This window comes from Erythrolamprus reginae, assembly GCF_031021105.1.
Source record: "Erythrolamprus reginae isolate rEryReg1 chromosome 13 unlocalized genomic scaffold, rEryReg1.hap1 SUPER_13_unloc_1, whole genome shotgun sequence".
NCBI lineage: Eukaryota > Metazoa > Chordata > Lepidosauria > Squamata > Dipsadidae > Erythrolamprus > Erythrolamprus reginae.
Window position 1 is genome coordinate 1,083,674 of NW_027248436.1, and position 19,008 is coordinate 1,102,681.

Consider the following 19,008-nt stretch of genomic DNA (forward strand, 5'->3'; position numbering starts at 1 on the left):
AGGGAAGATACCTCAGAGACTATCTAGTCCAACCCCCTTTGCAAGCAGGAGAATTGGTCTTCCAGTCAAATTCATGGGCTGATAAATTGGCTGGTGGAACTCCCTGCCTCACAATAAGTTAATCCTTTAAAAGCTAATTTGGGAACCCAAACAGAGCAGTCCTCTCAAAAGAGGGGTGGGAGAGAGAGCTAGGTAGCATTCTCTTAGCAAAGGACAGATGTGAAGTTACTGGTTACTGTCTGGGGCCCCTTTATGACCTGCTCCTCATGGTAATATTTGGATTTTTTACAATGCATGGAGCACTTGTGACAAAAGAAAGTGTCGAGAGAGGCAAAAACTCGGAGGGCCCAGAAGTGAGGGTAGGGGGCCACCCCCGCCCTCCACCCATACACATTTAACAAGAGTTGGAAGGGACCTTGGTGGTCATACATTCCCACCCCGTTCTTCCACCCATACACATTTGACATATTCTGACCTGCTAAATTGGCCGGGGAAACACACTGCTACATGGTCCTCTCTCAAACTCCCTTTGCATTTCTCTCTCTCTCTTTATCATTCTGTAAGTCTCCTGAATGAGAATGTAGGTCAGCCTAGATGGCCACTGAGGTCCCTTCCCTCTGTAACATTCTGTAAGTCTCCTGAATGAGAAGGGGGGGGGGGGGTCAGCCTAGATGGCCACTTAGGTCCCTTCCCTCTCTATCATTCTGTAAGTCTCCTGAATGAGAAGGGGGGTCAGCCTAGATAGCCACTGAGGTCTCTTCCCTCTGTATCATTCTGTAAGTCTCCTGAGTGAGAAGGGGGGTCAGACTAGATGGCCACTGAAGTCTCCTCCATTTTCCTGCTTGACCTGGTGGTCAGCCTAGATGGCCACTGAGGTCCCTTCCCTCTCTATCATTCTGTAAGTCTCCTGAATGAGAAGTGGGGGTCAGACTAGATGACCACCAAGGTGCCTTTTCTCTCTATCATTCTGTAAGTCTCCTGAAGGAGAAGGGGGTCAGACTAGATGGCCACTGAGGTCCCTTACCTTTCTATCATTCTGTAAGTCTACTGAAGTAGAAGGGGGTCACACTAGATGGCTACCGAGGTATCTTCCCTCTGTATCATTCTGTAAGTCTCTTGAAGGAGAAGGGGGGTCAGACTAGATGACCACCGAGGTCCCTTTTCTCTCTATCATTCTGTAAGTCTCCTGAGTGAGAAGGGGGTCAGCCTAGATGGACACTGAGGTCCCTTCCCTCTGTATCATTCTGTAAGTCTCCTGAGTGAGAAGGGGGATCAAACTACATGGCTGTTGAGGTCCCTTCCCTCTCTATCATTCTGTAAGTCTCCTGAATGAGAAGTGGGGGTCAGACTAGATGACCACCAAGGTGCCTTTTCTCTCTATCATTCTGTAAGTCTCCTGAAGGAGAAGGGGGTCAGACTAGATGGCCACTGAGGTCCCTTCCCTCTCTATCATTCTGTAAGTCCCCTGAATGAGAAGTGGGGGTCAGACTAGATGGCCACTGAGGTCCCTTTTCTCTCTATCATTCTGTAAGTCTCCTGAGGGAGAAGGGGGTCAGACTGGATGGCCACTGAGGTCCCTTTTCTCTCTATCATTCTGTAAGTCTCCTGAATGAGAATTGGGGGTCAGACTAGATGGCCACTGAGGTCCCTTTTCTCTCTATCATTCTGTAAGTCTCCTGAAGGAGAAGGGGGTCAGACTAGATGGCCACTGAGGTCCCTTCCCTCTCTATCATTCTGTAAGTCTCCTGAAGGAGAAGGGGGTCAGACTAGATGGCCACTGAGATCCCTTCCCTCTCTATCATTCTGTAAGTCTCCTGAAGGAGAAGTCGGGTCAGACTAGATGGCCATTGAGGTCCCTTCCCTCTCTATCATTCAACTGGTGTGTTTGTGTATGAAAGAGCAAACTGTCCCATTCCTTCCTTCCAAAAGTAGCATTTTGTAACAACCGTTCTGATTGGATGGTGGCGAAGTGTCCCATGTGGCCAAAAGGCTGTGGCTGAAGGTGGATTTGTGTGAGGAAAGGGGAGGGGCCAAGAGCTAGGGGCCTTTGGGCGAGGGAGAGAAGGCAGCGGCCGATAAGCTGCTGAGGAAGAAAGAGCTTCGTCCACCCGATGGAGGCAAAATGTCCTAAACCCTGAGAGAGAAATCTCTAGCAGAACCAACCCCATCACGGCCTCTGAGGTCTTGGGGTGAGTAAAAGGACTCCAGCTGCTGCCCTCACAGTTGTATTGGGAATTTACACAATTTCTGCTGTGTCTAAATTCAGAAAATATGGATAGCGGCATAAATTCTAATCTATGAAAACTGACAGGCTCCGAAAAGAGACAAAAGTTCAATTAAAGAGAAATCTTGGATTATACAACTGACAAATCGTATTAGGAACTGAGGTCTCCCTGTTTCTTGTATAACTGGAGAAGAAGCTAAAAAAAGTCCTCCAGAAAAAATCTGGGATACAGAAACAGAAAGAGATGCACCAATCCTCAAAAATTATAATAGGCCCCTTATTGGAATATAATACTTCAGTCAGCATTTCAATGTGATAATCTAATTATGGTAAATTGTAGAGGTGGTACAGTAATATTATTCACAATTTTTAAAGTTTTTAAATTTTATTCTTTTTCATTTTTATTATACAATCTTGCTAATATTCTGTCTTTAATATTTCCAACAATGTCTAACTACAAATTGTTCCAATACATTCATGAGAAGCAGGTTGGATTTATTAAAATGTAATATTTTGGATTTGATCTGAGCCCAAATATGACACAGCATTTTCATTGCTTTTTCAGATCAAATATGGAATTGCTTCAGAGGCTCTGAGTGATAAAAGCAAATTCCCCTTGTTCCACCAAATGGTCCATAAAGAAGGGTTCCACTACCCAGCCATTGTCCAACTGCTCCTCCATTTCAGATGGACCCTGATTGGCCTCTTTGCTTCAGACACAGAGAATGGAGAGAATTTCATGAGGACTTTCCCTCCTGTGCTGGTCAGGAATGGAATTTGTGTGGTTCTATCACAACAATTCTCACCAACAGGATCTACAGCCTATCTCACGGATGCCCTCTCTAAGTGGAGACAAGTCAATGTCTTTGTTCACTTCATGGAACATGATCCCCTTTGGGACAGAATTCTTCCTTTCCATTTAACACTTCTGCGCTTGCCGGGACTCATTGAGGAGAAAGTCTGGATCCTCACAAATTTTGCAGGATATATAATGGACAAGCGCAGATTTCTCAAATACATCCACAGTATTTGGAACTTTGCTCATCTGCCCAAAAGAAGCCCAAAAGATGAAGCCTTTGAACCCCATTTCTTTGTGGAAGAAAACTTTCAAGATCTTTATTTTCTCTGTTCTCTTTCAAAGAACGTCTTTTCTGTCAAAGGCTGCAGAAGATGCACCCAGAAAGCCCCACTGGAGACCGAGTGGAAAAGGAACAGAAGAGGGCTCCCAAATCCCTATGACATTTACATCCTCATGAAGACTCTGGCCCATGTCTTGAATGCCGCCTATACCCCCAGATGGAGGAGGAGAAGTACGGAGGGAGAAAAGAGGTCGGGGTCTCCAAGGCTGCAGCCGTGGCAGGTAGGGGGTCCCGATAGGGATCCATGAATCTCAGATCCTTTGGAGGAGGAATCCGAGGAGAAGGAGGGGAACCACCTCAACAGATCTGCCCAATTTAATTACTCAGGGAATAATGGTTCCAAAGCTCTGTGTGTGTGTGTGTGTGTGTGTGTGTGTGTGTGTGTGTGTGTTTCCCAAGTATTTCACTACCACTCTGTGGGTGTGGCTTATTTTGTGGCTGTGGCTTTTTCTTTTCTCTCTTTCTTTCTTTTTCTTTCTTTCTCATCTATTTCATCCTTGTTTCCTTCATTCCGTACTTCCTCCCTCCCTCCTTTCTTTCTTTTTTCTTTCTCTCCCCCTTTCTTACTTTCCCACCCTCACTCCCACCCACCCAAACTTCCTCCTCAGTCCTTCCATCCCCCTCCTCCTCTCTCTCCCCCCTCCCTCCTTCCCCCCTCCCTCTTCCTTCCTTCCTTCCTTCCTTTTTTTCTTTCTTTCTTTCCTTCTTTCTTTCTTTCCTTCTTTCCTTTCTTTCTTCTTTCTTTCTTTCTTTCTTTCTCTTTCTCTCCCCCGCTCTTTCTTTCTCTCCATTCATTCCGCCCACACACTCAACTTCTCCTTCCTTCCTTCCTCCTTCCCCTCCCTCCCTCTCTCTTTTTCTCCCTCCGTTCCTTCCTTCCTTTCTCTTCCCCCTCTTTCTTTTTTACCTCCCTCACTGCCACCCACCCAAACTTCCTCCTCAGTCCTTCCACCCTCCCCACCCTCCCCCTCCCTCCCTCCCCCCTCCCTCCCTCCCCCCTCCCTCCCTCTTTCTCTCCCTCTGTTCCTTCCTTCCTCTTTCTCTTTCCCCTCTTTCTTTCTTTCTTTCTTTCTTTCTTTCTTTCTTTCTTTCTTTTCCTCCCTCACTGCCACCCACCCAAACTTCCTCCTCAGTCCTTCCTTCCCCCTCCTCCTGTCTCTCTCTCTTCCCTCCCTCCCCCTTCCTTCCTTCCTTTTTTTCTTTGTTTCTTTCCTTCCTTCCTTTCTTTCTTTCTTCTTTCTTTCTTTCTCTTTCTCTCCCCCTCTCTTTCTTTCTCTCCATTCCTTCCGCCCACACACTCAACTTCTCCTTCCTTCCTTCCTCCTTCCCCTCCCTCCCTCTCTCTTTCTCTCCCTCCGTTCCTTCCTTCCTTTCTCTTTCTCTCCCCCCTCTTTCTTTTTTACCTCCCTTACTGTCACCCACCCAAACTTCCTCCTCAGTCCTTCCTTCCCCCTACTCCTCTCTCTCTCTCTCCCCTCCCTCCTCCCCCCTCCCCCCTCCCCCTTCCTTCCTTCCTTTTTTTCTTTCTTTCTTTCCTTCCTTCCTTCTTTCTTTCTTTCTCTTTCTCTCTCCCTCTCTTTCTTTCTCTCCATTCCTTCAACCCACACACTCAACTTCTCCTTCCTTCCTTCCTCCTTCCCCTCCCTCCCTCTCTCTTTCTCTCCCTCTGTTCCTTCCTTCCTTTCTCTTTCTCTCCCCCCTCTTTCTTTTTTACCTCCCTCACTGCCACCCACCCAAACTTCCTCCTCAGTCCTTCTCCCCTCCCCTCCCTCCTTCCCCCCTCCCCCTTCCTTCCTTCCTTTTTTTCTTTCTTTCTTTCCTTCTTTCCTTCGTTCCTTTCTTTCTTCTTTCTTTCTTTCTCTTTCTCTCCCCCTCTCTTTCTTTCTCTCCATTCCTTCCACCCACACACTCAACTTCTCCTTCCTTCCTTCCTCCTTCCCCTCCCTCCCTCTCTCTTTCTCTCCCTCCGTTCCTTCCTTCCTTTCTCTTTCTCTCCCCCTCTTTCTTTTTTACCTCCCTCACTGCCACCCACCCAAACTTCCTCCTCAGTACTTCCACCCTCCCCTCAGTCTCCCTCCCTCAGTCCCCCTCCCTCCCTCCCCCTCCCTCCCTCCCGCCTCCCTCCCTCTTTCTCTCCCTCTGTTCCTTCCTTCCTCTTTCTCTCTCCCTCTTTCTTTCTTTCTTTTCCTCCCTCACTGCCACCCACCCAAACTTCCTCCTCAGTCCTTCCTTCCCCCTCCTCCTCTCTCTCTCCCCTCCCTCCTTCCCCCCTCCCCCTTCCTTCCTTCCTTTTTTTCTTTCTTTCCTTCCTTCCTTCCTTTCTTCTTTCTTTCTTTATCTTTCTCTCCCCCTCTCTTTCTTTCTCTCCATTCCTTCCGCCCACACACTCAACTTCTCCTTCCTTCCTTCCTTCCTCCTTCCCCTCCCTCCCTCTCTCTTTCTCTCCCTCCGTTCCTTCCTTCTTTTCTCTTTCTCTCCCCCCTCTTTCTTTTTTACCTTCCTCACTGCCACCCACCCAAACTTCCTCCTCAGTCCTTCCTTCCCCCTCCTCCTCTCTCTCCCCCCTCCCTCCTTCCCCCCTCCCCCTTCCTTCCTTCCTTTTTTTCTTTCTTTCTTTCCTTCTTTCCTTCCTTCCTTCCTTTCTTCTTTCTTTCTCTTTCTCTCCCCCTCTCTTTCTTTCTCTCCATTCCTTCCACCCACACACTCAACTTCTCCTTCCTTCCTCTCTCTTTCTCTCCCTCCGTTCCTTCCTTCTTTTCTCTTTCTCTCCCCCCTTTCTTTTTTACCTCCCTCACTGCCACCCACCCAAACTTCCTCCTCAGTCCTTCCCCCCTCCTCTCCCTCCCCCTCCCTCCCCCCTCCCTCCCTCCCTCTTTCTCTCCCTCTATTCCTTCCTTCCTCTTTCTCTCTCCCTCTTTCTTTCTTTCTTTCTTTCCCTCCTTCTTTCCCACCCACTCACCCACACAAACTTCCTCCTCAGTCCTTCCTCCTCTTTCTCCCTCTCTCTTTCTCTCCCCCTCTCTTTCTTTCTTTCCCTCCCATGCTCCCACCAACCCAAACACCCAAACCTCATCAGTTCTTCCACCCTCCCTCTCTCCTCTCTTTTTTCTTTCTTTTCCTCCCTCCCTCCCACTCAATCTTCCTTCTCACTCTTGCCTTCCTTACTTACTTCCTCCCTCACTCTTTCTTTCTTTCTTTTTCTTTTTCTCTCCCCCCTCTCTTTCTTTCTCTCCATTCCTTCCACCCACACACTCAACTTCTCCTTCCTTCCTTCCTCATTCCCTCCCTCCCTCCTTCCCCCCTTCCTGCCTACCTCTCTCTTTCTCTCCCCCTCTTTCTTTTTTCCCTCCCTCACTGCCACCCACCCAAACTTCCTCCTCAGTCCCTCCACTCCCTCCCTCCCCCTCCCTCCACCTTTCTTTCTTTCTTTTTCTTTCCTTCTTTCTCTTTCTCTCCCCCTCTTTCTTTCTTTCCCTCCATTCCTTCCACCTACTGACTCAACTTCTCCTTCCTTCCTTCCTTCCTCCTTCCCTCCCTCCCTGCCTCCTTCCCCCCTCCCTCCCTCTCTCTTTCTCTCTCTCCATTCCTTCCTTCCTTTCTCTTTCTCTCCCCCCTTTCTTTTTCCTCACCCTCACTGCCACCCATCCAAACTTCCTCCTTACTCCTTCCACCGTCCACTCCCTCCCTCCCCCTCCCTCCACCTTTCTTTCTTTCTTTCTTTCTTTCTCCTTCCCCATCTTTCTTTCTTTCTCTCCATTTCTTCCACCCACCGACTCAACTTCTCCTTCCTTCCTTCCTTCCTCCTTCCCTCCCTCCCTGCCTCCTTCCCCCCTCCCTCCCTCAATCTCTCTTTTTCTCCCTCCGTTCTTTCCTTCCTCTTTCTCTCCCCCCTTTTTCTTTCTTTCTTTCCCTCCCTCACTGCCACCCACCCAAACTTCCTCCTCAGTCCTTCCGCACTCCATTCTCTCCCTCCTTCCCCTTCCTTCCTTCCTTCCTTCCTTTCTTTTCTCTCTCTCCTCCTTTCTTTCCTTCCCTCCTTCTGCACATGCTCAGAAAAAGAAATAAAATAAAGAAATCCCCCCAAAATCAAAAAATATTCAGAAAAGAAATTGGGGGAAAAATGCCAGCCCCCAGGGACCGGTACCAGGCCAGTGACCATCATGAGTGGGTCAACAAGCAGAAGGAAAAACATTTAAATTTATTTTTTTTAAAGCCACCAAAAACAAAGTGGTGACACATGTGCAGTGCTGAAAACCTGGCTTCTGTGCAAAATAAAGAAATCCCAAAATCAAAAAGACATTCAAAAAAATTTTGTACCTCGGGGCCAGTACGAGGCCAGTGATGTCACCAGCAGGCTCCTACCATTGTGCCTGGACTGGACTGGACTGGACCGGTAGGAACTCGTCCCTGTTCCAAAGACTAGATACCAGGGCATTTCGATATTAAACACTGTTAATTTGAAAATGCTGTATAGGTTTGTGATTAGCATTGTGGAATTTGACCTTTATGAATTTGGAGGAGACCCCTGAGACCATCTAGCCCAACCCCTCCTCTCTGCAGTAATCCCAGTTAAAGCTTCTCTGACTGATGGCGGCTCCGTCTTTGCATCCAGAGAATCCACGAAGGGGAGACTGAACTTCTCTGCTTTCCTGGCTCAGCTCTAAAAGAGCTCATCCTTTTGGGATATTTTTCTCTCTCATTTAGCTAAAGTCTCCTCTCCTGTAACTGAGTTCATTTTTCCATGTCTGACACCCTGGAGTAACAGTGAGCAGATCTTAGGCTGGTGTGTGACGTGTGTCAGTGATCGGAAGAGGGCTGCATCCTCCCCTCCTCAGTCGAGAGATGGTGTCCGTGGAAAAGGGGCTCCCAGACTCCTCCCGATCTTCAGCTCTCCTCCTTCTTCTCTTTCCTCAAGGCTACGAGAGGCTCCTTTTATCTGTTCCTCGCCTTACCGTATTTATTTTTTTATTTATTTATTTATTTTATTTTATTTTATTTTATTTTATTTGATTTGATTTGATTTGATTTGTATGCCACCCCCTCTCCTTAGACTCGAGGCAGCTCACAACAGCAATAGAACAATTCATAACAAATCTAATAATTTAAAAACATTTTTTAAAAACCCATTATTAATCAGACATACATACAAACATACCCTATATAAATTGTATAGGCCGGGGGGAGATATCTCAATTCCCCCATGCATGACGACAAAGGTGGGTTTTAAGGAGTTTACGGAAAGCAAGAAGGGTGGGGGTAGTTCTAATCTCCGGGGGGAGCTGGTTCCAGAGAGTCGGGGCCGCCACAGAGAAGGCTCTTCCCCTGGGACCCGCCAACCGACATTGTTTAGTTGACGGGACCCGGAGAAGGCCCACTCTGTGGGACCTAATCGGTCAGTGGGATTCATGCAGCAGAAGGCAGTCCCGGAGATATTCTGCTCCGATGCCATGAAGGGCTTTATAGGTCATAACCAACACTTTGAATTGTGACCGGAAATTGATCGGCAACCAATGCAGACTGCGGAGTGTTGGTGTGACATGGGCATTTTTGGGAAAGCCCATGATTGCTCTCGCAGCTGCATTCTGCACGATCTGAAGTTTCCGAACACTTTTCAGAGGTAGCCCCATGTAGAGAGCATTGCAGTAGTCGAGCCTCGAGGTGATGAGGGCATGAGTGACTGTGAGCAGTGAGTCCCGGTCTTGATTTGTCCACAACTGGTGCACCAGGCGAACCTGGGCAAACGTCCCCCTCGCCACAGTTGATTTTTTCAGAGTATAAGATGCACTCTCCCCCACCTGGGGCAGATTCCCATTCTGCACACACACAAGCAAAAACTCGCTGGGACACACACACGCAGCTCAACTTATGCTACCAATGCGCCATCCTTTTCCATACTGGTAGCAACCCAATATTGCTCCACCCCAAAAAGAGGGTGAAAATTTGGGTCCATCTTACATACCCAATGTAGACCCACCCATCCACCGGCCCCCACCCTTTGGCCTCTGCCTCCCAGCAATTTGCCTCCTTGCAGCAAACGCTAAACAGCCTGTTTCAGTTTCAGCACAGCCTGATTAACACAAGCATCTACACGACCCTCAGCTGTTTCGGGCTTAGAGATTCACATTGCTGCCTCCGTGTGCGCCATTTTCCACCCATTCCAATCCCCACCACCCAGAAAATGGAGCGTGCAGAGGCGGCAATAGCCTATGGCAATCCTTGCAGCCTGAAACAGCTGATGAGGTTGATCCAACCAACAATCATCTGCTTGTGCTAATCAAGCTGTGCTGAAGCTGAAACAGGATGCTTGCTGCAAGGAGGCAAATTTCTGGGAGGCAGATTTTTTCCCCTTGTTTTCCTCCCCCAAAAAAGTAGGTGCATCTGATAATCTGGAGCTGTTTATACTCTGAAAATAATAATAATAATAATAATAATAATAATAATAATAATAATAGTAATAATAGTAATAATAGTAATAATAGTAATAATAGTATTAATAGTAATAATAACAATAATAATAATAATTTATTACATTTGTATGCCGCCCCTCTCCGCAGACTCGGAAATACTGTATTTGTCCTTCCCTGAACTTGATGTAGATTTTTTGCAAATTCTCCACAAAGCTTGGTGCCTGCAAGTGGACTTGGTCCTTGAGTTGATGTCTCCCCAAGCCAGAACATTCACTTCCTGGGATTCTTATGGCTGCCTTTGCCTCCTTTCCAAGAACATCTCCCTGCTGATTCATGTTCTGTTTCCAGTTAACTACGATTTTCAGGTCATTTTCACAAACGTGGATATCAAGTTTGGTGTCCGTTATCTTTCTTCCAGTCTATCATTAATGTTCTTATATGAGACTCTATTGTTAGTCAAGTCCTATGTGCTAAAAAAAAACCCTAGATGATTTTACTCCTGCACCCTTCTCTCTGTGAAAATCATACATATTTTTTCTGCAAACTTGATATTCCACTCATTAAATTTTCTCTTATTTAAAAAGATAAAAAACAAGCTTCCAAAAATTGAACTATTATAAAGACAAAACAAAAGTAGTTGAAACATATTTTAAAAACTGTATACAGTGGTCCCTCGATTTACGCGTTCTCGATTAGCGCGAAACGCTGCAACGCGGTTTTTCAAAAAATATTAATTAAAAAATAAGTCCGCGTTTTTTTCCCTACACCGCGGTTTTTCCCGCCCGATGACGGGGAGGACTATTATATACAAAGTTATTATATAATTCTTGTTCCCACAATTGTTTTCCATCCTTGATATCATATATTCTGATAAAATAGGATCTTTGTGGATTGTCTTTTACAAGGCAAGCTACACCACAGCATTTCTTTGACCACATACCGTAGCATTGCGCTCCGCTGCATATATCTGGACCACCACAGAGCACATTGTCACGCATTTCTTGCCGAGGAAGCCGAAGAGGCTCTCGTTCTCCTGCGGGGTGAGCAGCAGGGAGCCCACGTTGGAGACCCTCCGCGGCGGCGGGGGCTGCTGCTGTTGCTGCTGGCTGTTGTTCATGGCGGCCGCTGCCGGCGCCCGGCCGGGATTGCCAACCTTTCCGCCGCTGCCTCTCTTAAGCTCGCCTGGGGGCGGTTGGGGGGTCGGGCCCCGCGTCTCCTGGAGGGTGGCGGCGCAGCAGCCTGCCTCCCCCGTGCTTTACTGCGGCCGCATCGGGGCGGCGACCTGAGGGGGCGCCGCGAGCGGGTTGCGGAGCGGCGGCAGCAACTCCTGAAAGGGGCTCCCGCGCGAGCCTGCCGGGAAATCCTCGCGCCTTCCGCCCGCTCTCCCGACAGGCACTAAACTTCCAACTTCTCCCCGGCGCCGGCCGTGCAATCCAACATGGCAGGGAGCGGAGGCGCGGGCGAGACCAAACGCCGCGGAAAGCAGAGGGGAGGATGCGGGGTCGAGGCGCCTCGGGCCGGCCAGCCCGCGTCACCGCTTCTCGGCCCGGCGCCCCTCGGGTTGGACTCTCTTTCAGCTGCCGCCGGTCCGGAGAGCGTAGGCGAGGCGGCCCGCGGTTCACCATCCACATCCTCCAGTTTGTTGTTCTCATGGCGCTCTGGCAATTCTCCATTCCTTTCGTCCTTCAGAGCTTTTAAGAATGACGGTGAGCGGGGCGAATCGGGCGGGCGGGGGGTAGCGGCAAGGAGCCCGGAAAAATCACCATTGCATTGCCAGCCTCCGAATTTGCGTCGCTCCACCTTCTGCGCATGTGCGGCCAGGGCGCGCATGCGCAGAAGGTGTTTTTACTTCCGCATCCAGTATAACGCGGAAATCGGTTAGCGCGGGAGGTCTTGGAACGTAACCCCCGCGCTAACCGAGGGATCACTGTATTTAGTAACAATCAAATCCCACATATATATACTGTATATTGTCCCCCAGTTGAATACTATAACGGGGGTCCTCAAATATAGGTGGGTGATTCACAGTCCTTCAGATGGCTGGGGGGGTGGGCAGGTGGTCATGTGACTAGGTGGGCGTGGCCAATGTAACAGTCCAATTTTTTCTCTTTCTCCTTCCTGAGTTGTACTTGCTCACCCCAAGGAATCTATTTACTTAATAAGAACCACCCCCCCAAGAGAAAAAGAGCACAAACTTTCTTGCCACTTGCCTAACTTCATCACAACAGCAGCTTCAAGCTCTTTTTAAAAGGCCATTAAAAAAGAATGAAAGAAACAGGATTTCTTTCAAAATAACTCCTGATCTTAGAGCAGAAAAGTCATGAGAGGCTGAGAGAAGCTGTTAATCAAGCCCCCCCTTCTTTATTTGTTTCTTTGTTTGTTTGTTTGTTTGTTTAGTTATTTAGCTAACAAAATTGTCCAGCAACCAATTTGGTGGATGTACTTTACATATGGCAAGAACCAAAGCAGTGGGTGAATTCTCCTTCAGGCTTTATACCGTGGTTGCACTTGAATTAGTGTTAGCCAACTTCAGCTGATTTTGAAACAGCTAAGAGACATGGAGACATGTCCCCCACCCACCCACCACCCACCTTGAAAGGGCTACTTTTCAAAACAGCCCCTCCCCAACTCACCCACCGGCAGCAGCTGTGTCATCAGAAGGGCAGCTCAACCAGTGAAAGAGGCACCACTGGAGTAGATGCTCGTGGGAAGATAAGGCCAATGGCGAGGGGTGGGGCAAGGGAAGGGGCTTAGTTCTACCACTCCGTGCATGGGATACTTTGCATTGGTGGGCCATATCCAGCTCACGGACCTTAGTTTGAGGATCCCTGTATTAGGACATAGAATAACAGAGTTGGAAAGGACCTTAGAGGTCTTCTAGTCCAACCCCCTGCCTAGGCAAGAAACCCTACACCACTTCATATAAATGGTTATCCAACATCTTTAGAACTTCCAGTGTTGACTATAAGATGCAGCTGTGCATAAGACACACCAAGATTTCAAAGAGGTAAATAAGAAAAAAAGGTTTTGCCTTCCCTCAGCCCTCAGGATCATTTTCAGACCTTACAAACTGTCTACTCACCTGTTTTCACATGGAGCTGGCCTTAGGGAGGCCAGAAATGGCTGCATTCAGTGTATAAGATGGACCAACGTTTCCACCCACTTTTGGGGGGGAGAGGAAGTGTGTCTTATAATCCAAAAATATAGTATTTATTTATTTATTTATTTTATTTATTTTATTAGATTTGTATGCCGCCCCTCTCCGAAGACTTGGGGCGGCTCACAACAACAATAAAAAACAGTATAGACAATGGAACATATCTAATAATAAGAATTATAGTAAAAACCCCAACTGTTAAAATAAACCATACAACACATACAGACCAAACATAGAATATAAGAGAGCCTGGGGGAGATGTCTGAGTTCCCCCATGCCTGGCGATATAGGTGGGTCTTGATTAACTTGCGAAAGACAAGGAGGGTGGGGGCTGTTCTAATCTCCGGGGGGAGTTGGTTCCAGAGGGCTGGGGCTGCCACAGAAAAGGCTCTTCCCCTGGGGCCTGCCAAACGACATTGTTTGGTCGATGGGACCCGGAGAAGGCCAACTCTGTGGGACCTTATCGGCCGCTGGGATTCGTGCAGTAGAAGGCGGTTCCGGAGGTATTCTGGTCCAATGCCATGATGGGCTTTATGGGTCATTACCAATCATTACCGATCGGCAGCCAGTGCACGCCAAGGAGTGTTGTGGAAACGTGGGTGAATCTTGGAAGCCTAGAAACGTGGGTGAATTTAGGAAGTGTACTGGTATCTGTGAATGACTCTAGGGATGAGGAGAAGAGAGGCTGCCTAGGGAAGGATCAGATCAAAGGGGAGAATCCTGCAGCTGCAGAATGGGAGAGAAAGAAACTCAGTAAGGGTCCTGGCTGACTTTTCAGGCTGAAATTAGAGTTGGTGAGAGATTTGTTCTTTCAGATTTGCAACATTTGGTTAATGTTGCAATGCAATCAAGTAGAAATAGCACATCTGGAGCTGTTTTCCATTAGGATGACAAGGGAGAAGATTAGCCTGACACCTTTCTTCTTGATAAACCCCCAGGCTTTCTGGGAATCTACCTGGGGTTTCTAAAGCATTTATGAGTCATCTCCCCCCTATCCATTCATTTTATTTCTCATCTGCTCTAGAATGTTCCTTATAATTGACCAACTGTGTCAATTATATTTTCTCTATATTTTTTCAATATACGATTGACAAATTTTTCTCAAACTTTTTCATTCATTTTTGAAGATTCCTCAGTATTATTCAACCATATTTGGAGATTAGACAATTCTAGAAGAAAGATTCAGTGTAGGATAAGCAACAATTATTTCTCTATTTCAAATTCATGGATTTTCCCATTCTAGTTTCATCCCTTTCTGGAGAAGAATGAATATTGGAATATTTCACACGCTGAACTGTACTTGGACCAAAATGGAGAGATAAAAGCAGATCTGGCCATTGGCTACTACTTGGTTCTCCCCAAGGAGGATCCCGAGAAAGAGATTCTGGGGTATTTTATAAGACAGAGACTTTCTATCGACCAAGATGCTCTTTCACGGATAAAGTTGCTCAATAAGGTGGGAGAAATGTTGCTGTCTTTTCTCTGTTTTCCAAAGCCTGAGGTCCCATTTCAAGTGGGGAAAGCCTAGAGTCTCCAGGGTGGTTGGTCTTCCATGCCAGTTGGTGACATCTAATGTAGGTTCTTCAACTGACAGGACCTAAGTGAAGCAGCTTTGCCATGTTTTATGGAAATCTTTCAAGATCTTACTGGTCAGAGGTTTCTTTCTTCATCACAGTTTTATTATACATTAAAAAAACCTGAATGAATAAAACTTTCCTAAACCTTTTACAGTAAACTTTATTCTCAGATTTAATATGAAGATATCCTCATACTTAAATCTTTTTTCTGCAATTCTATCCCATCAGACTTTATTAAATAGAAAAGTACTTTATCGTAATGTTAAATTCCAGACCCAAAAGGGAGGAATTAAATGAAGAGTTGTTATACCTCCTGCATTTGTTTAGAAGAAGTCAGAGATTTCATGCTTACTTCAGTGAAGACCAGAGGCTAATGGTCTCCTGCCATTTTTACCTACATTTCCTATAGATGGAGAGTCCTAACATATTTCCTAACACATTCTCTTTTTTCTGCTCAGTCTTTCCCTGAGTCCCAATGTGTGGAAAGTTGTCATCCTGGATTTCTCAAGAGGGCTCGAGAAGGAGAGCCAGTTTGCTGCTACGACTGCATTCCTTGTCCGGAGGGGACCTTCTCCACTCAGATAGGTGGGTGACACTGAGGAAAATGGGAGGCTTGGTGGAACTGGGTCCATCCATAACCTTTTCGTGAAAGTGCAAGTTAAAAGGGAGATTGGAGCAAACCTATTCTTTTCCCATTATTTGTAACCTACACAATTTCTTATCTAAAAGGAAGTAAATCAAAAATACTTTGAAAGAGGGCTGGGAAGAGACGGGAGGAGGGGGTGGCAGACTGGTCAAGCTTTACTAACAGCAGAGGAAACATCTCTTCTGCTTTTTAGTTTGGATAAGTGCTGCTAAGTTTACCTTTCTAGGACCATCTGAGATCTTTGAAACTTGATGAATTCTTTCAGGTCCACCTTCTGAAAGACCTGACAATTCACTGTATAATGGCCTCCCCTTGAGGATCACTGAGAAGGTCCATCATGTTGTGTTGTGGATAGTTTTGGGGGGAACTCCTTACACAAATATTTTGCCCATCATATTGATCCATCAATCAATGGAAATAGAGCTGGGAGGGACCTTGGAGGTCCTCTAGTCCAGCCCCCTGCTCAAATAGGAGAACCTATATCAGTGATGGTGAACCTTCTTGGCCAACCGAGTGGCCAAACCAGAACATGCAGATGCACATGCTGGAGCATTGGAAACTCAAAGACTAGCTAGCCAGTGTGAACATGCCTTTTGTGGCCTTTTTGGGGGCCATTTTCTGGCTATTTCTGGCTGGTTTTCAGGTCAATTTTGGTCCGAAAAATGGCATGAAAACTCTCTTTCTTTTGGCTGTTTCTTGCACCATTTTCCAGGCTGTTTTCAGGCTGTTTCTCAGTGCTCCACTGCCTGCACTGGAAATCAGAAGATCAGCTGGCAATGGCACAGATTCCCAGAGTGAGGGCTCTGTGTGACACCTCTGACACCCATGCCGTAGTTTGCCATCCTGGATCTATATCATTTCAGACAAGTGACTGTCCAATATCTTCTTTAAAACCTCCAATATTGAAGAACACAAAACCTCTGGAGGCCAGCTGTTCCACTGGTTAATTGTTCTCACTGTTAGGAAGTTTTTCCTTAACTGCATATTGCTTCCAGATGTTGTAGGATACTCTAGGCATTCTCCAAGTCCCTTTAACTGCCATGGGGCAGGACTCAGGATGTTTGGCTAAAAGATTATATGATTCATTATTAACCTCTAATAATGTAGGTTCCTATGAAGATTCTACACACTACACAGAAAATAATTAATATCGTATGAGTCCCCTCAACTTCATATACCTAGCTACATTTTTAAAAATACCCTTCTTAGCTCTTTTGAATGAAATAGTTCAGAAATACCTATTGGAAAATGTTCCTGGAATTAGGTGTTGTCCAAAAAAATATTTATTGTAATGTAAAAAATCTATAAAAGAAATATTGCTTTTTATTTTTTAGATACTAAAAATTGCACCAAGTGTCCAGATGATAAATATCCTAATGAGCGCAGAGTCCAATGTATCCCCAAAGTTATAACCTTCCTGTCTTATGAAGACTTTCTGGGCATCATTCTGGTCTCTTCTGCCCTACTGTTGTTCTTAATCACAGACCTTGTTTTAATCATCTTAATTAAATATCGAGAAACCCCCATTGTCAAAGCCAACAACCGGGACCTCTCCTACATCCTCCTGGTCTCCCTCCTGCTTTGCTTCTTGTCTTCTTCTCTCTTCATTGGTCAACCAAGGAAAGCCACCTGCCTTCTCCGACAAATGGTCTTCAGCATCATCTTCTCAGTTGCGGTTTCTTCTCTCTTGGCCAAAACCATCACGGTGGTGCTGGCTTTTCTGGCCACAAAACCAGGAAACCAAATGAAGAGATGGTTGGGGAAGAGCTTGGCCAACTCCATCATCCTTTCTTCTTCTGCTGTCCAAATTGTCATCTGCTCCATCTGGTTGGCGGTTTCTCCCCCCTTTCCTGAATCTGATCTCCACTCCCAGCATGGAGAGATCATCCTGCAATGCAACGAAGGGGCTGTTGTCATGTTCTATGTCACCCTCAGCTACATGGGCTTCCTGGCTGCCATCTGCTTCACGGTGGCTTTTCTGGCAAGGAATCTTCCTGGGGCCTTCAATGAAGCCAAGCTGATCACCTTCAGCATGCTGGTCTTCTGCAGTGTCTGGGTGACTTTTGTCCCCACCTACCTGAGCACCAAAGGGAAATACATGGTGGCTGTTCAGATCTTTTCCATCCTGGCCTCCAGTGCTGGTCTTCTGGGCTGCATCTTCATCCCTAAGTGCTACATTATCCTTCTAAGGCCAGACCTGAACAGAAAGGAGCATCTCACAGCCAGAACAAATGTAAAAACATGATATATAACACCATTGTGATATTGGAAAAATTATTAATGTGATGTTCATTTGATTTCCATTTAGATAGTATGCAGGAGTCAAAGAAAAACATATCTATATGTTTCAAAGTGGGAAATTGTTGAACAATTCGAATTCTTGCAGCTCCGTCCCCTTTCAATAAATCTTGCTCTGTAAAATTCAGAGGAATTCAGCTGTTCAGCAACAGCTACTGAATGTGAAAGCTTATAGAAAAAAATGTGGGCACTTGTTACTACTGACAGCAGCTAAAAGTGTTTGTGAGAGAGAATGAGTAGGAAAAGAGATCAGGATGAAGCTGTTGGCACCAAGTACCAGCCTGGTTGCCTGATCCTCTCCATGAAAATGCCAGAATTGTGTGAAATTCCAGGTCTGATCAGTTCTCAGCTTGGAAAGGAAATCTTGATTCCTCTTATATAATTCTTTCCTTTTAAAAAGGTTTTTTATTTTATATAATTCTTCCATGATTTCCTGATAAAACCTCCATTGCAGAAAGTGTTCAGCAGAACAGCTCTTTGGGATTTCAGTTTGAGATTCTTATTTTTATGTTTCTGTACTTTGCACCAAAATAAAAAAAAAATAAAGTAAATTTTAAAAAAAGTTTTGTAATTAATTTTCCACTTTCTTTTCTTTCAAGCAGAGAAATAAAATAGCAGTTTTCAGATCCTTCAATTTTTCACTCTACAATATCTGCCTAAAGCATTTTCTCTGCTCCTCTTCCAAGCTTGTCTTGTTGGTGAAGGACAGGAGAAGATTTCCAGAGAAAGGAGACCTTGAGACTCTCCCCAGGAGGAGGTTGAAGGGATTCTCTCTAAAAGTAGGTCACAAAAATTAAATGCTGCATAATATTCATCCAGGTCCAAGAAGGGGGTGAATAAGGGGGGGAACCAGGGGGGGAGGATTCAAGTAATTTAACAACCTGTTCTCTGCCCTAATGATTTCTTCCAACAACCAGTTGGCCAAACTGCTCAGAAAGTTAACAACCGGTTCTCCTGAATTGGTGTGATCTGGCTGAATCTCACCACTGATGGGAACATATAGATTTATGGAAGAGGCTCCCATGGAAGCTGTTCTGCTCTCCAACCACACAGATTGCTGATCAATTGGGAATCAATGTTTAGGTCTCAAAATGGCTCTGAATAGCGAATGGAAACCATTTGCAACGTCCATTTTAAGGAGATAAGAAAAGCTGTGATGGATCAGATGAAGGTCAGTCCAAGATGCACAGTGACCACACAAATACCTCTGGTTCTCCCACGAGCAGAAGGTGGAGACCTATGGCTTTTCTCAACATGGAACAGGCATTTTCCCTCGATTTCACTTTCCTCTATCTAACCACACAGGATTGGACACCAAGACATCTTACATAATAGGAATCCCCAATTCTAGTATTCCACATAAATCTAATAAATTTTTTGCAAGTTTCATACTCCCAATCAAAAAGCACTTAGGCCGGAATGGAACTCAGGAGTCACCTGGTGATTGGCCCAAAGTCATCCAGGATGTTGACATGCTAAGGGAGGATTAGAACTCTGAGCCACATGATTCCATGCCTAAGTGAGGATTAGAGTCTGCGGAGAGGGACGGCATACAAATCC

At 46.1% G+C, this 19,008-nt stretch overlaps 1 protein-coding gene and 1 long non-coding RNA gene across 2 annotated transcripts; one reads left to right on the forward strand and one right to left on the reverse strand.

The window, feature by feature from the left end:
* Window positions 1–2,795: 2,795 nt before the first annotated feature.
* On the forward strand, window positions 2,796–18,010 carry LOC139155123 (vomeronasal type-2 receptor 26-like). The gene is made up of 4 exons (XM_070730212.1): window positions 2,796–3,584; window positions 14,171–14,383; window positions 14,963–15,089; window positions 16,485–18,010. Exons 1-4 carry the CDS (start codon window positions 2,853–2,855, stop codon window positions 17,393–17,395), a joined length of 1,983 nt encoding a protein of 660 aa, XP_070586313.1. The 5' UTR covers window positions 2,796–2,852; the 3' UTR covers window positions 17,396–18,010.
* On the reverse strand, window positions 9,858–12,948 carry LOC139155129 (uncharacterized). Its single transcript, XR_011557032.1, has 2 exons — window positions 12,853–12,948; window positions 9,858–10,240 (listed from the first exon to the last, which is right to left on the reverse strand). It is a non-coding gene; the product is annotated as an uncharacterized lncRNA (long non-coding RNA).
* Window positions 18,011–19,008: the final 998 nt, after the last annotated feature.

Bases quoted from the DNA above. Each gene is read 5' to 3' on its own strand.
- LOC139155123 (XM_070730212.1), top strand. From the start codon at position 2,853: ATGGTCCATAAAGAAGGGTTCCACTACCCAGCCATTGTCCAACTGCTC. The intron at 14,384-14,962 runs GTGGGAGAAATG...TTTTCTGCTCAG, and splicing joins GGATAAAGTTGCTCAATAAG to TCTTTCCCTGAGTCCCAATG. The intron at 15,090-16,484 runs GTGGGTGACACT...TTTATTTTTTAG, and splicing joins GACCTTCTCCACTCAGATAG to ATACTAAAAATTGCACCAAG.